General features: G+C 67.4%; 4 protein-coding genes across 4 annotated transcripts; 2 read left to right on the top strand and 2 right to left on the bottom strand.

Annotated features, from left to right (window-relative positions):
* Positions 1-198: 198 nt before the first annotated feature.
* Positions 199-2353, top strand: SYNGR2 (synaptogyrin 2). Its single transcript, XM_054293115.1, has 5 exons — positions 199-304; positions 444-681; positions 1190-1329; positions 1428-1656; positions 2191-2353. Exons 1-4 carry the CDS (start codon positions 200-202, stop codon positions 1623-1625), a joined length of 681 nt encoding a protein of 226 aa, XP_054149090.1. The 5' UTR covers position 199; the 3' UTR covers positions 1626-1656; positions 2191-2353.
* A 1698-nt stretch (positions 2354-4051) lies between these two features.
* On the bottom strand, positions 4052-5785 carry TK1 (thymidine kinase 1). Its single transcript, XM_054293120.1, has 7 exons — positions 5720-5785; positions 5293-5324; positions 5104-5217; positions 4935-5028; positions 4519-4608; positions 4317-4436; positions 4052-4207 (listed from the first exon to the last, which is right to left on the bottom strand). Exons 1-7 carry the CDS (start codon positions 5783-5785, stop codon positions 4052-4054), a joined length of 672 nt encoding a protein of 223 aa, XP_054149095.1.
* A 384-nt stretch (positions 5786-6169) lies between these two features.
* Positions 6170-9052, top strand: AFMID (arylformamidase). Its single transcript, XM_054293111.1, has 11 exons — positions 6170-6296; positions 6404-6494; positions 6568-6672; positions 6749-6797; positions 6947-7032; positions 7109-7181; positions 7534-7631; positions 7786-7864; positions 8004-8133; positions 8498-8602; positions 8706-9052. Exons 1-11 carry the CDS (start codon positions 6267-6269, stop codon positions 8733-8735), a joined length of 876 nt encoding a protein of 291 aa, XP_054149086.1. The 5' UTR covers positions 6170-6266; the 3' UTR covers positions 8736-9052.
* A 357-nt stretch (positions 9053-9409) lies between these two features.
* Positions 9410-11938, bottom strand: LOC128948404 (uncharacterized). The gene is made up of 7 exons (XM_054293107.1): positions 11795-11938; positions 11604-11687; positions 11427-11515; positions 10918-11103; positions 10621-10758; positions 10272-10464; positions 9410-9958 (listed from the first exon to the last, which is right to left on the bottom strand). The coding sequence occupies exons 1-7, from the start codon at positions 11859-11861 to the stop codon at positions 9621-9623; spliced, it is 1095 nt and encodes a 364-aa protein (XP_054149082.1). The 5' UTR covers positions 11862-11938; the 3' UTR covers positions 9410-9620.
* Positions 11939-14438: the final 2500 nt, after the last annotated feature.

Below are 14438 nucleotides of genomic sequence, written 5' to 3'. Positions count from 1 at the left end.
GGCCGGCGCTCCCGTCCCCCGTTACACCGGGGCGGAAGGAGGGCACCGGGACAGGGTGCGGGACGGGCGCGGCGCTGAGCGCCCGGGCGGGGGAGCCCCTGTCCCGCCGGAGCCGGCCCGGCCGCCCCGCCCCGGCGTCCCGGGCCGCCAGGACCGGCCCTCCCGGGGCGGTGCCGCGCAGCAGCCGCGGCCGAACGCCATGGAGGGCGGCGGAGGCGCCTACGGGGCGGCCAAGGCCGGCGGTGCCTTCGACCTGGTGCGCTTCGTGCAGCAGCCGCAGGTGGTGGCGCGGATCGTCAGCGCGGTGAGTCGGGACGGACGGGACCGGACGGGACGGGAGAGCCCCGCCGCAGGCCGGCGCCCCTCGCCCAGCGGGCCCGGCAGCCCCCAAAGGGCTCCCCCGGTCTCGGTGCCGCCCACCGGACACCGGCTCCGCCCCGCAGGTCTTCGCCCTGATCGTGTTCGCCTGCCTGGTCGGGGACGGCTACATGAGCCGGCCCGAGGACCCGCAGCTCTTCTGCATCTTCAACCACAACGAGGACGCCTGTCGCTACGGCATCGGCATCGGCGTCCTCGCCTTCCTCGCCTGCATCTTCTTCTTCATGGTGGACGTCTATTTCCCCCAGATCAGCAACGCTACGGACCGCAAGTACCTGGTCCTGGCCGACCTCGGCTTCTCAGGTACCGGGGGCAGCGCGGGCCGGGCTGTGCCACAATGGCCGCCTTGTCCCGTGACGTGGCTGCCGGTGCCTGGCCCAGGGAGCCGCTCCCGAGTCGCTGCCGTCTGGCGTGCTGCCCGCGGGCCGCGCGCTGCTGCTGCTGCTAATGCTGCTGCTGGTGGTGCTGCTGCTGGTACTGCTGCTGGTGCTGCTGCTGCTGGTACTGCTGCTGCTGGTGCTGCTGCTGGTGCTGCTGCTGCTGGTAATGCTGCTACTAATGCTGCTGGTGCTGCTGGTGCTACTGCTCTTGCTGCTGGTACTGCTGCTGGTGCTGCTGCCGCTGGTACTGCTGCTAATGCTGGTACAGCTGCTGGTGCTGCTGCTGCTGGTGCTGCCACTGAGTGCCCCGAGGAGCGGCTGCCCCTGGCCGGGTGCCTGCGCCAGCCTGCACGGTGGAGCAGGGTCTGGGCGCGGGGCTGCCCAGGAGCAGCAGGACCGGCCCTGGCCCCTCATGCCACTTCCCCCCACAGGTCTCTGGACCTTCCTGTGGTTCATCGGCTTCTGTTTCTTGACCAACCAGTGGTCCTGGACACGGGCCGAGGATGTGTTCCTTGGAGCAGACTCTGCCCGCGCTGCCATCACCTTCAGCTTCTTCTCCATCTTCTCCTGGGTGAGTGAACCCCTCTGCCCCGCCTGGGGGGAGTGCAGAGGGGCCCCCTGCACTCACAGCCTGGAACGGCCTTGATGCTGCTCCCCTTCTCTCTGCAGGCGCTCCTGCTCACCTTCGCTTACAAGAGGTACAAAATGGGGGTGGAGGACTTTGCTCAAAGCTACGCCGACCCCAGCCCGGGGGTTCCGACTCCGTACTCCAGCTACCCCAACATCAGCCACGAGAGCTACCAGCAGCCGCCCTTCACGCACACGGCGGAGGCCCCGGAGGGCTACCAGCCTCCCCCGGTGTACTGAGCCCGGCTGGCTCCCGCGGGACGGCTGAACAGTGCAATTCCTAACGCGGGGTGGGAGGGAGGGGTCTGTGCCTTGGAGGGGACGGCGGGGCGGGAGGGTGGTGGCTGCTTTGTTTGAAGGTGACTGGGCCTTTTCATGGGGTGCAGGAGGGGCTTCTGCCTGGTCCCAGAGCTGAGATCCTCACTGGAGGATCCAGAGCCCGGTGTGTGATTTGGTGGGTGATTTGGCACGCTGTGATTTGCAGCTGCTGGTGAGCAGTGCAGCTGCAGGAGGTTGGGTGTGCAGGCAGCCCTGGCACGTACAAGCCTCTGCTTTTGCTGTGCTGCCTTGGTGGTGGGCTGCAGTTTAGGCTCCCGGCCCTGGCGAGGCTCTGCCCCTGTGACTGTGCCCTGGCCCGTCCTGTCTGCAGTGCCTTTCAGCCCTGCTGGCTGCATTCCCCCAGAGCCATCTCTCGCTGCTGCAGCGCAGCCAGGCCCAGCTCTGCCTTCCCCTGCGGCCGCTTCTGGGCCAGCTCTTGCCAAAGCCCCCTCTGCCCTTCTCTAACGCCGTGCTGTGCCTTCCCCAGCCTGCACTGGAGCTGCTGGTGCTTGGATGATGTGCCTTGGGCTCTGTGGGAGCGGTGAGCACCGAGATCCTCAGCAGGGCCGTGGCTGAGGACATCCTGGAGCACTTTCTTTCCCTGCTGTGCCTGCCCGAGCGCTGCTGCGAGCCCGAGCTCCTGCGGCCTGCCCGCACTCCAGCCACACCAGGAGCCCGTGGGCCTTTCTCAGGTTGTGTTTGCTGCTGTGCTGTGGTAAAGCTGTTCCCAGCAGCCGTGCGTGTGGGCCATCCCTGCTGGGGGCAGCGTTTGAGTAGTTGTCACTGTAGGTCGGAATAAACTTTTTCACCAAGCCACCCTGTGAGCCACCACGTGCCTTTTCAGGGAAGGGGAAGCAGAAATGCAGTTTCTCAGGGGAAGCAGAAAAGGCTCCTGCAGTCCTTCTGCCCCTGCAGGGCTTGGGGCGTCAGTGGGGCAGCGCAGCCCCTCCAGCTGCTGCGCTGCAAACAGCACACTCATGCTGGTGCCTATTTTTAGGCCACCCTCGTCATGCTCCAGCCCCAGCCTGTGAGCAGCCCCTGCTGTCTCACTGGGCATTGCCAGGAAGCCTTAGCAGAATGCTCTGGTAAAAAATACACACACAAATTAATTAAGTTATTTATTAACTTAAAGCAGCAGCGCCTTACTCCAGCCCTGGGGAGAAGCCCAGCCTGGCAGTCAAGTGCTCGTGAACACAGTAATTCTCACCTGAAGCGTGGGGGCAGCAGGGGGGCTCAGGCAGCTCTTGGAGCCTTGCAGGGCACAGGCAAACAGCAGCCCTGGACTCAGAGATGCAGAGGTCTGGCCTGGCCAGAACAAAGAGCTACTGCTCAGAGCCTGTGGGTGCTGGGAAAAAACACTTCCAGGGAAAAAACGCTTTTGCAGACAATAAGGAAACAACAACCTTCCAGAATCTGAGTCTAACAAAGAGGCAAGAGGATCCTGCTTAGAGCAGACCAAGAGTCAGCCTCAAGGATTTTGGAAGGCTGAGGAGAAAGCAAGAGACATGACTGGACTGGAGAAGCAGCTCCTCAGAAGAGCCCCTTTACAAAGCAGCTGGATCTTCCCTGGAATAATTGTCCAGATCTTGGTAGATGAAACTCTGGGCCTCCAAACCCCTGAGAGGAAACACAGCACCAAAGAGGCAGCACCAGCCTTGAACCTGAGAAAAACTGCCCTGAATTTGGAGGAAGCTCTTCCTGGGACCAGTTCCTCCAAACGAGTCTGTCACAGCCTGCTAGAACACAGCCAGCCCTCGAGGCTCAGCACCTCAGCAGAGTCAGCTGCCAGGCCTCCTTCTGTTTCAGCAATAACTGACAGCAGTGGGCAGGCTGGCAGAGAGGCTGGGGCTGCCCAGGGCTGGGCTGACGCGTGTGTCAGTTTAAAAGCTGTGTCACAGCTCCGTGACAAGGGACAAGTTACCTCAGACTGCTAAGGAAGGAAGTTAAAAATTGCATTAAAAATACTAATGGCTGTTCAATGTCTTGAGAAACCTCGAATGTAGCAACAGTGCACAAGGGCTGCATTCACAGGCAGCAGAAGCAGCATGGTGTCAGCCTGAGCCCGCGTGGAGCCCTGTGAGAGCTGGCCAGAGGCACAGCGAGCAGCAGTGCTGCAGCCTGGCTCCCCAGGGCCTGTGTGTGGCAGCACCAGTGACTGTGCCGGTCTCTCTCCTTGTTCTGAGATGGGAACTCACTCTAGCCAGGCTTTTGCTTCAGCTTCCGCCAGCATCAGGCCTGAAGGATCCTCACTTGTGCTGCTTGGTGGGGAGGGCCGGACAGTTTGTTAAAGTACAGAGGGGCCCGTGCGCCACAGCACTGAGCTCCCTTGCCCTCCGTTTTCGCAGCAGTCAAGTGAAGATCTTGCGAGGGGCAGCCGTCTCCAGCTGCCTCAGGCCCAGGGGCACGTTCTCCTTGTTGTCTGGCCCGGGCTGCTGGGGCCGCGCACGGAAGTAGCAGGCTCGGCACACCGAGTGGTACTTGTCAGCGCCTCCGATCACTTCCACCTGGCAGGGAAATGCGGGAGTGGCTGCAGAGTGAGCCCGGCTCCCGGAGGGAGTCTCTGTACCAGCGGGACCGCGAAAGTGAAACAGTTTCTGTTCCAAGGGCACTCACCTCCCGCTCTGCTCCCAGCCTCTTGGTGTAGGAGGCCTCTCGGAAGCACTCCATGCACACAGCGTTCAGCTTCACCACGCTCTCCGCCAGCGGCACCAGGTTCAGGATGCTCCCAAAGGCCTGTGAGACAGCATGGAAGGTGCTGCTGGGTGGACTCCACGAGGGTCCCAAAGCAGCTAAGGTACCAAAATGGGTGTTTTACCTTCCTCTGGAAGGTGCCATCCAGAGCAGCAACAATGACGGTTTTCCCAGTGTTGGCCATTTTCTCACAGAACTCCACAATGTCTGGGAACTGGAGGGGTACAGGACATTGTAAAGAAAGATGGGGGCAGCACTTGGCTCCAGATCCCACAGTGCGTGCCCAGACAGCAGCACCAGGAACAAAGAAAGAGCCACGTGCCCTGTCCGTGAAACGGGCTGCAGTCCCACCGTGCTGTCTGCAGGGACTACAGGGAAGGAGGCTTTGATTGAGAGCACTTTGACTGCAAGGCCACACGGATCAAACCCCCCAGGGCATGACCTCCCACCCTCTCCTACAAGGACACAGAGCCTGCACAGGAGCAGCGAGCAGCGTGTGTCCCGCGGAGCCCAGCACACCCAGCCCGGCCGTGCACTTACGAACTGGCCCTCATCGATGCCGATGACGGCGGCCCCCAGCGCCTCCTGGTACACGTCGTGGAGGAGCCCGGCGGGCAGGGCCTCCATGGTGCTCCTGCGGGCAGGGAGGGAGTGAGCCGGGCAGGCGGGCAGCCCCGTGAAGCGGGGAGCCCTCCTGCCCGGAGCTCACCTGTCGTGTGTGCAGACCCCGGAGGAGCTGTAGCGCGTGTCCTTGGCGTACTTCACCAGCAGGCACCGGTACTGGGCGAGCTGGAAGCGCCGCACTCGCCGCATGAGCTCCGTGCTGCAAGACACGGTGTCAGCGGCCCCCAGCCCCAGCCCGCCGCCCTCCCGCCTGCGCCCCCCGCTCCGTGCCTACCTCTTCCCGGAGAACATGGGCCCGAAGATCACCTGGGGGCGGAACGGTGCGCTCAGAACGGCGGCCAGCGGGCAGACCCGGCTGCACCCCGCCGGGGCCCGGCAGCCCCCTCAGCCCGGCGCGGCGCCCACACCTGCCCACGGCCCGTGCGCGGGCCTCCAGCAGTACCGTGCCCGTATCTGCCCCCGGCCCGTGCGCGGGGCTCTGGGGCAGTAGCGTGCTCGTATCTGCCCCCGGCCCGTGCTCGTATCTGCCCCCGGCCCGTGCCCGTATCTGCCCCCGGCCCGTGCTCGGGGCAGTACTGTGCCCGTATCTGCCCCCATCCCGATGCCCGGCAGCGTTGCCGTACCCGTATCTGCTCCCACACCGGTGCCCCGAGGTGGCACCTGTACCTACCCCCCGCCCGTGCCCCGGGGCGGGCCCGTACCTGAATCTGCCCGCGGGGCCGGCTGGGGGAGCCGGGGTGGACACCGGGCACCGTCAGGCAGTTCATGGCGGACTGCCGGTCCGAGCCCGCGCGCGCCGAGCCGGCCGGGCCCGTCAGCCAATCGGAGGAGGCCTCTCCCCCACGCGCCGCAGCGCCAGCCAATCGCGAAAGAGTCTGCACGGCCGCGCGGCAACCCTGCCCAATGGGGGTCATGGGCGCCAAAATTTTTATTTTCCTCGGCCCGTAGGCTCCGCCCTCCCGGCCCCGAGCGACCAATGGGAGACGGCTCCGCCGCCGGCTCTGGCCTCGCCTCCGTGATCTGGCCCCGCCCCCGGGCTCGGGCCTCGCCTCCGGGACAGCCAATGGGAACGCGCCCTCCAGCCCGCCCCCCCTCAGGCCCCGCCCCTCGGCGGGCGGGCGGCCCGGGAACGGCACCGGGACTGGGACCGGGGACGGCACCGGGATCGGGACGGGGAGCTTCACCAGGAACGGGACCGGGATCGGGAGGGGGACAGACACCGGGAGCGACACCGGGAGCGGCCCCACGATGGGCGGGTGGCGGGACATGTCCGCGGAGGTACGGCCCCGGGGCAGGGCAGAGCGCGGGTCCGCTCCGGGCCGCCGGCCGGGGGTGCTGGCGCTGCCCCGCCGCTGCCCCGCCGCTGCCCCGCCGCCTCCCCGCAGGCGCTGGAGGACCACTACTCCCCCAGTCGCTGGTCCCCCCGCCTGGACCGGGACACCATCATCGACGCGCACCTGGCGGTGACGGCGGCAGGTGGGGATCGCGGCACCGGGACCGGGGCTGCGCTCGGTGCCACGGCGCCGTGCCCCACCGCCTTCCCCCGCAGGAACCGAGCGGGCCCGGGCCAGCGGGCAGACCCTGCTGCACGTCCCCTACGGCGACGGGGACCGGGAGAAGCTGGACATCTACTTTCCCACGGAGCCTTCCGAAGGTGAGTGTCGGGGCGGCGGGGCCGGGAGCGGGAGCGGGCCGGGCGGACACCCGGCTCACCCCGCTGTGCTGCGCAGCCTTCCCGGCGCTGGTCTACATCCACGGCGGGTACTGGCAGTGCCTGAGGTGAGCCGGGCTGCCGGGATGGGCTCCTCGCGAAGGGACCCCTCACCGACTCCGGCCGACCCCTTCTCCCGACACCGGAGCTTGCTGCGGGGACACGGTCTGGCCGGTCCCCGGCGGCCCCGCAGCTCCTGCAGCATCTCTCTCCGCAGTAAGGACGACTCGGGGTTTGCAGCCCCGCCGCTGGTGTCGCAGGGGGTGGCGGTGGTGGCGGTGGGCTATGACATCGCCCCCAAGGGTAGGTGCTGCCCTGCAGAGGCTCCGGCTGCCTGCGCAGCCAGCGCCTGCAGCCCTGCCCTTTGTCCTCTGCTCAGGCCGCATGGACACCATGGTGCTGCAGGTGCGCCGCAGCCTCGCCTTCCTGGTGCAGCACTACCCCGGGATCAGGTGGGCAGCGCTACCCCGGGATCAGGTGGGCAGCGCTACCCCAGGATCAGGTGGGCAGCGCTACCCCGGGATCAGGTGGGCAGCGCTACCCCGGGATCAGGTGGGCAGCTCCCGGGCCGGGGCTGCTCCGTGGGAGCGGTCGGGGGGCTTCGGCACCTCGGCCCGAGCGCTGGGCAGCGCCTGCGGCCACAATCCCATCGCTGCACAAGGCAGCGGCTGGCGGATCGGGAAACGTCTGAGCTGACACATTCGGGCTGTGCCACCTCCTCTGCACGGGGCAAAGCGTGCCCAGCTGTCCCCGGCTGTCCCCAGCTGTCCCCAGGTGTCCCTCTCAGCCACTCCCTCCTTCCAGGGGCATTTACCTGTGCGGACACTCGGCAGGGGCCCACCTGGCGGCCATGGTGCTGTCCACAGACTGGACGGAATTCCAAGTGGTGCCAGATATCAAAGGTAGCGTTGCCACGTCCCAGAACAGGGTCGGGAGGAGAACAGGTCTCCACGGCTGGGACAAGGCTGCGGGGCTGATTATGCTCAATATGAGGTCTCGGGGCTGTGGGAGCACCCAGGCTGCAGCTCCTCACCTGCAGCTCTTCCTCTGCCCCAGGAGCCGTGCTGGTGAGCGGCCTGTATGACCTGGAGCCCATCCTGCACACCTACGTGAACGATGCTCTGAGCATGAGCCGGTGAGCCCACAGGCCATGGGACAGAGCACGGGCAGGGCGCCGGTGGCTCTGCAGCCCCTCTGCCCCTGGGCCTGCCCGGCTGGGCAGCCCAGCTGATGGCACAGAGGGCTGCATCAGCTCCACGGCATGGCTCCTGCAGGGAGGAGGCCCAGAGGAACAGCCCCGTGAGACTCGTCACCCCAGCAGTGCCACCAGCCTGTGAGGTGCTCGTGGCTATGGCCCAGCACGACTCCCCAGAATTTCGCAGGCAGTCCCAGGAGTACAGCCAGGTGAGCACCAGGTGGTGGCAGGACTAAAGCCAGGTGAGCACCAGGCAGTCCCAGCACAGCCAGGTGAGCACCAGGCAGTCCCAGGACTGAAGCCAGGTGAGCACCAGGCAGTCCCAGCACAGCCAGGTGAGCACCAGGCAGTCCCAGGACTGAAGCCAGGTGAGCTCCCCCAGCACCCTGCTCGGCTCTGGTGGGGACACTGCTCCAGGCAGCCCTCACCAACTTACCCAGCTGGGAGGAAGAGCTTCTGTGCGGATCCAGAGCAGTTCCTGCTCACTGGAGGTCCTGGCCAGGACATTATTCCTGCTGCTTGTCCGGGGCAGGGGGAGCTTGGGGTCCATCCTACACTCTGCTCTGTCCGCAGGCCCTGCGTGCAGCAGGCTGGTCTGTCTCTCTGCTGGACCTGGCTGGCATGGATCACTTTGATGTCATTGAGAGGCTGTCAGAGGACAGCTACGTCCTCACTCAGGTGGGCAGGAGGGCTGTGCCAGGGCGGATCAGGTGGGCTGCCACCTCCCTGAGGAGAGGTGCAGGGTCAGGGGCTTTTCACAGGGTTTGGTTCCTCACCCCAGGTGATTCTGAACATGATTTCAAGAGCATGATGGCACCTCAGCAGTAGAGAGATGGGGACCATGGCCCTGTGTGGTGGCAGTGGGCACCTGGCATCCCCTGCCCTCTGCCCCTCGGTCTAACAGAGCCACGGCTGTCTCAGACCCACACTGTGCCCTCTCTGCTCAGCCCAGCCCAGGCTGGTGCCCCTTCCCTGCAGTGCCCCTGCCCACTGGGGCAGAGGGGACTGAGGCTCTGACTGGGCAGCTGGACCATGAACGTTGATCCCTCAGCGTCCTTTAAACGGCACATTGGCAATACAAATAAAATGGGAATTACTGCTGCCTGGGGTGGTGCTTCCCAGGGAGGCAGTGAGTGCGTACCCGAAGCAGCTGCTGCTGAGAGAATCCCTTCTTCCAGTGCAGAGCTCTGGGGCTGGCTGACCCAGAACGTGACAGGGGGGCCTGGGGAGCCCACCTGCTGCTGTGGGACAGAATCACACAGGCCTCTGTGAACGGGAGTGACACAGACATCTGGGCCAGGCTGGGCTCGCGCTCTGGGACAGTCCTGGCCAGATACAAACCTTGGCACTGCTGTGCAGCAACCCTGGTCCTGTGGCTGAGACGGTTCCGTGTCATCAGGAGCAACTGTCCCTCCGTGGGGACCTTGGCTGTGATGATGTCCCTGCTGCAGAGCAAGGAAAAGAGAGAAAACACCCGGCACAGCGACAGTACCACCAGAAGGTGTTTATTTTGTGCACTGACTGCCTCAGGGGCTGCAGTCTCCGCTGGGCTGTGCTCACACTGGTTTGTCAGGCTGCCCGTGAGGGCTGATGTCACGTTTCAGACGGCTGGGCACACATCTGGAGCACAAAGGGGCCGCTGCCACTCCTTGCTCTGGGCTGCCCAAGTGCCGCAGCTGCGGGGCTGGCACAATGCTCAGGCTGCCCCCGTGCCTGGAGGCGCTCGATGCAGTCCCGAGGCCAATTCCTCCTGGCACTTCCTGGCCACAAACGCCAGCTTTCTCCTGGCGAGCTCGGTGCCGCGGGCCGAGACGTCGCGGTGCCAGACGGCGCGCAGGGCCCGTGCCGACCACGGCAGCAGCAGGACGCTGACAGCCCGCCCGGCCTCGGCCTCCTCCTCCTCGCTGACGGCGCGCAGGCGCTCGCAGAGCTCGGCGGGGCACGGCCAGGCCCCCGGCACATCCAGCATCACGATGTTGGTCTCCACTGCTGCCAGGCTGACGGAGCACAGGGGAGAGTCCAGCGCCTGGACACCTGCGGGAGGCCCAGGTGTGCAAGCCCACCGCCCAGCCACCTGGAACGGGCTACCTGCCCTTCCCAGAGGTTCTGGGGGAAGGAGAGCCCTTTCTCCCGCATGTGGTACCAGGGTCACTGAGCACGGCACGGGGACGGTCATGCCATGACCCTGGCACTGCAGCCGGGTGAGGATGCCAGCAGCATCCTCACCCGGCTGGAGACCCAGTGTGGCCATGCAGGGATGGTGCCCAAGGCACCAGCAGCAGGGCGGTGCTGCTGGGCTGTGCCAGGTGTGCTGTTACAGCCCAGCACCCTCGGGGCCCTGAGGTACCTTCTGCAAAGCTCCGGGCGTGCTCGTGGTCCCTGCTCAGCGTCTCCTCGGCGTGCTGCAGCCCGAGGAGAGCGGCGGCCGCCAGCACCCCCGCCTGCCGCATGCCCCCGCCCAGCAGCTTCCTCACGCGCCAGGCCTCGGCCACAAACCGCCCGCTGCCCGCCAGCACCGCGCCCGCCGGGGCGCCCAGGCCCTGCAGAGCCGCCGCCGGGGTCACCCAGCTGCGCCCGGCAGCTGCCCCGGCTCCCAGCCTGCCAGGGCTGCTCTCAGCCCAACACCTGCAAACAGGGCAGGCTGCGGCTTGTGCTGGCCCCCGCCAGCCCTGCTATCCCTCCCCACACCAGCAGACCTTGGAGAAGCAGAGGGACACAGAGTCACAGTGCTGGGCAATCTGGGCTGGCTCCACGCCCTGGGCCACTGCTGCATTCATCAGCCGTGCGCCGTCCATGTGCACCCGCAGCCCGTAACGGTCTGCAAGCCCGCGGACCTGGTGGTCAGGGGGACAGCTGCTTTGGGAGGGACCCTGGGGCATGTAGTGCCACCACCACGAGCCATGTCTGAGCTCCAGTGTCCCCGCAGTGCCATCGTGCAGGGCCCAGCTGCCCACGCCGGGCAGGACTGTGCCAGCCCGTCTGTGGGCTCTCACCTGCCTGAGATAGGTGAGGGGCAGCGCCCGGCCGCCCGCCGAGCTGTGCGTGTTCTCCAGGCAGATGAGCTCAGGACGCGGGTGGTACCGGCTGCCGTGGGCCTCGCGGATGGTCAGCTCCAGCCGCTCCAGGTCGAAGGTGCCATTTGGCAGATCTGGCAGTGCCTGGGAGTGCACACCGGCGACCTGCGCCCAGGGCAGGGAGAGCGCGGAGCTGACAGGGGGCAGTGGCGGCGCAGGGCGGCTCCAGCCCTCTGTGCCCTTCATCGGGTGTGCCAGCCTCACTCGTGCTGCAGCCCGTGCCTCGGGACAGCGATCCAGGGGATGCCCTGGCAGCGGATCCTCCGCGGGGCCGGGCCCTGGCAGCCAGCGGAGGGCAGCACGCGGCCGCCCTCCTGCACTGCCACCAGCGCCACCAGAGCCACCAGCACCACCAGCGCCACCAGCGCCACCAGAGCCACCAGCGCCACCAGCGCCACCAGAGCCACCGCCACTGCCGCCGCGCTCACCTGCGCGGCCCCGCCGTGCTCGTAGACGTGCAGGTGGGCGTCCCGGCCCAGGAAGAGCTGAGCCCCCCTGCGCTGGCAGTGGCACATCACTGGGGGAGAAGGGCCGTGAGGGAGGGAGCAAGGGCAGCATCCCCAGCCTGGGGGCACGAGGGGCTGCGAGCGCAGCCCCGCACTCACCGGCGATGAGGTTGGCCATGGTGGCCGTGGGCACGAACAGAGCGGATTCGGTGCCCAGAGTGGCCGCGGCCCGGCGCTGCAGCTCTGCGGGGACACGGATGTCCTGGGAGGGCTCGGGGATCCCCGGTCCCGGCTGCCCCCGGGTCAGGCAGGGACCCCCGGGAGCCCGTTACCCACGTTCCCCCGCCCACCGTTCACCGCCGGGTCCTCCCCGTAGTCGTCGTCGCCCACGGCGGCGCGGGCCATGGCCCGGCGCATGGCCGCACACGGCCGGGTCACCGTGTCGCTCCGCAGGTCCACCACGACCGGCTGCCGACCCCCGGGCCCCCCCCCGGGCCCGGGCAGCCGCCCCCGCCGCAGCGCCGCCCGCATGGCCCGGACCGCCCCCCGCAAGGGCTCCCGGGCGGGGGCGGGATCGCCCTTCCTTCCTTCCTTCCTTCCTTCTCGGGAGCGCGGGGCGGGAACGGGGCAGGGCAGCGGCTCCTTCCCGGGAATACCGGGCGGGAGCGAACGGGGCAGTGGTTCCTGCGCGGGCACCGCCTCGGAGCGCCGGCCCCGCCAGCCCCATCCCTCCATCCCCACCTCACACCGGTGGGCGCTGCCCCGGCCCTGCGCTGCCCCCCGGCCCCTCCCCGTGCTGGGTGTCCGGGGGAGGGAGCCAGGGGGATCCTCTTTCCATGGCCGCGCAGGAATCGCTCCCGCCCCGCTGCCAGGAGGCTGCCCCGGGGTCTGGGCGCTGGGAGCTGCTCCGGCTCCAGCTGCCCTGGTCTGCCCTGGCCGCAGCCGATTGCCCTGGCGTGCCCAAAGCCCGGTGGCACCGCAGGTGCGCTGGCGCTGCAGCGGAGCTCTGGGGTCTCCGGGCAGCTTCACAGATCTCGGCACTCTGCCTGCCCTGAGGGGACCCGGGAACTGGGGGATTTCTTGGCAGGAATCCCCGCTGCCCCCCGGCAGGAGGGCTGTGTCCAAAGCAGTGGCGAGACCCCCTCGCCTCCCCTGCTGGGCTGGACCAGCCGGACCGCACTCCCTGCTCCCAGCACGGGGGGCACCGCTCTGCAGCGCCCAGCGCCTCTCCCGGCCTTTGCCGGGCACCAACAGGGCAGGTGCGCCCATTACGGCGCCTCTGCCCCTCAGCCCTGCCCGCCTGGGGATGCTGTGTGCTCCAGCCCGTGCCATGCCGCTGCCTTCTCCCTCCCTCTGCCACGTGCCCCCCAGCCTTGGCCGCCCCAGGTCCCCCATCCTGAGCCCCCGCAGCCGCCCCGCTGGTGCCCGCTCTGCCCATGGCCCTGCTGTGCCCCTGTGCATGAGCCCCTCCCTCGGCATCGCCCCCCGCGCTGTCAGCCCGCAGATGAGCGAGCCATAAACAGTCCTTCATGAGACGTTTCTCACACGCAGGGCCACATGTTAACAGTTTTTCTTTATTTACTGCCTCCATTTCCTCTTTGTTCCAGGAACTTGTCCTCCAACTTCAAGCTGCTCATGATTAGGCAAAAAGGCCTCTAATCTCCCCGATCTGATTTACCGTCACTGAGAGCAGACGCTTCCCGTTACTGGCCCTGGACCTGGGAGCACGGACAGCTGAGCTGTGCCGGCTGCTGAGCCCAGCTGAGCCTCCCCAAAGCAGCCCCGCCGCCCGCGCCGCCTTCCCGGCAGCTTCCCCTTCCAGTAAGCGCAGCCGGTCAGGTGAAGGGCTGGGGAGCAGCAGCGCGGGGCCCAGGACAGGGATCCCCCCGGGCAGGCAGCCTTGGAGCCGCTCTCTTTGCCTGGAAGGGACGGATGGCTGGAGCGCCCCTCCAGGCCTTCCCAGACGCTCACCCATCCACTCCATGGCACCTGATGGGCTGGTTGGCTGCCCTGGTGTGCCCACAGCTGGAGGGCAGCTCAGGGCTCTGTGTGCCACAGCTGGAGGGCAGCTCGGGGCTCTGTGTGCCCACAGCTGGAAGGCAGCTCGGGGCTCTGTGTGCCCACAGCTGGAGGGCAGCTCGGGGCTCTGTGTGCCACAGCTGGAAGGCAGCTCGGGGCTGTGCTGTGGGCAGCCCCCACAGCCCAGTCAGGGGCTCCTTCACTGGGCAGCAGCCACAGCTCCTGCAACCCTGCGCAGTGGGGCTGGCTGTGCTCCCCAGAGCCCCTTGTCCTTCAGCCCCGTGCCTTTCCCTGGAATTCGCTCTGGGACCTGACTGGGGGTCCCCCCTTGGTACCAGCACCCAGCAGAACCACAGCAGGGCCAGCACCAGGACCATGGAAGCACTTGTGGCCTTATGTGGAGCGGCTGAATGGACACCACGGGAGCTGGGCAGGGGGTGGGCAGTGCCAGATTCTGTCCAGGGGCTTGGCTGGCAGCTGGGCACTAGCAGGGGGCTCGCCCAGGACCACACTGCACTGCAGGACTGCAGTCACCACCTGCCCACGCCAGCCTCTGTGGTGGGCTAAGCCCCTGCCCCGCTGGGCTCAGCTCCTGCTCCAGCCGTGCCTCCCCAGGGCTAAAATTAGCAGCTGAGGCCTGGCTGGGGAGCCGGGAGCGGAGCCCAGATCCCACCGCGGAGGATCGGGTTTCCCCCCTCCCTACCACAGGCCTGGCAACCACTGGGGCCGATTCCCGGAGCTGGGCCCCCCTGCTACCAGCCCCACTGGCAGCCCCATCCCAGCCTGCCAGCCCCAGCCGCTGCATCTGCACGTCCCCAGGGCTGTGCCTGGCGCATCCCGGCCGCAGGAGGGGCTGTGCGATGGGGGAGCACGGTGCTGCAGCTCCCGGGGCACCACCGGGCTGGGGCTGAGCCCTCTGCCCTGGCACACGCACCTGGCTGCCCTGGCAGCGGGCTCTCAGCCCTGCGCAGAGCA

Source organism: Melozone crissalis, unplaced genomic scaffold (genome assembly GCF_028551555.1).
Source record: "Melozone crissalis strain CALT ecotype California unplaced genomic scaffold, PUWL_Pcris_2 ptg000129l_1, whole genome shotgun sequence".
In the NCBI taxonomy this organism is placed as follows: domain Eukaryota; kingdom Metazoa; phylum Chordata; class Aves; order Passeriformes; family Passerellidae; genus Melozone; species Melozone crissalis.
The sequence above is the reverse complement of the archived record's forward strand: the minus strand, read 5'-3'. Positions and strand labels throughout refer to the sequence as shown.

Coding starts and splice junctions, on each gene's coding strand:
- SYNGR2 (XM_054293115.1), top strand. CDS start 200: ATGGAGGGCGGCGGAGGCGCCTACGGGGCGGCCAAGGCCGGCGGTGCC. Junction 305..443: donor TGGCGCGGATCGTCAGCGCG/GTGAGTCGGGAC, acceptor TCCGCCCCGCAG/GTCTTCGCCCTGATCGTGTT. Junction 682..1,189: donor GGCCGACCTCGGCTTCTCAG/GTACCGGGGGCA, acceptor TTCCCCCCACAG/GTCTCTGGACCTTCCTGTGG.
- TK1 (XM_054293120.1), bottom strand. CDS start 5,785: ATGAACTGCCTGACGGTGCCCGGTGTCCACCCCGGCTCCCCCAGCCGG. Junction 4,609..4,934: donor GCATCGATGAGGGCCAGTTC/GTAAGTGCACGG, acceptor GTACCCCTCCAG/TTCCCAGACATTGTGGAGTT. Junction 4,208..4,316: donor GGCTGGGAGCAGAGCGGGAG/GTGAGTGCCCTT, acceptor TTTCCCTGCCAG/GTGGAAGTGATCGGAGGCGC.
- AFMID (XM_054293111.1), top strand. CDS start 6,267: ATGGGCGGGTGGCGGGACATGTCCGCGGAG. Junction 6,297..6,403: donor GGCGGGACATGTCCGCGGAG/GTACGGCCCCGG, acceptor GCCTCCCCGCAG/GCGCTGGAGGACCACTACTC. Junction 8,134..8,497: donor AGTCCCAGGAGTACAGCCAG/GTGAGCACCAGG, acceptor CTCTGTCCGCAG/GCCCTGCGTGCAGCAGGCTG.
- LOC128948404 (XM_054293107.1), bottom strand. CDS start 11,861: ATGCGCCGGGCCATGGCCCGCGCCGCCGTGGGCGACGACGACTACGGG. Junction 10,759..10,917: donor CCCTCACCTATCTCAGGCAG/GTGAGAGCCCAC, acceptor CCTGACCACCAG/GTCCGCGGGCTTGCAGACCG. Junction 9,959..10,271: donor CGCCCGGAGCTTTGCAGAAG/GTACCTCAGGGC, acceptor GGCCTCCCGCAG/GTGTCCAGGCGCTGGACTCT.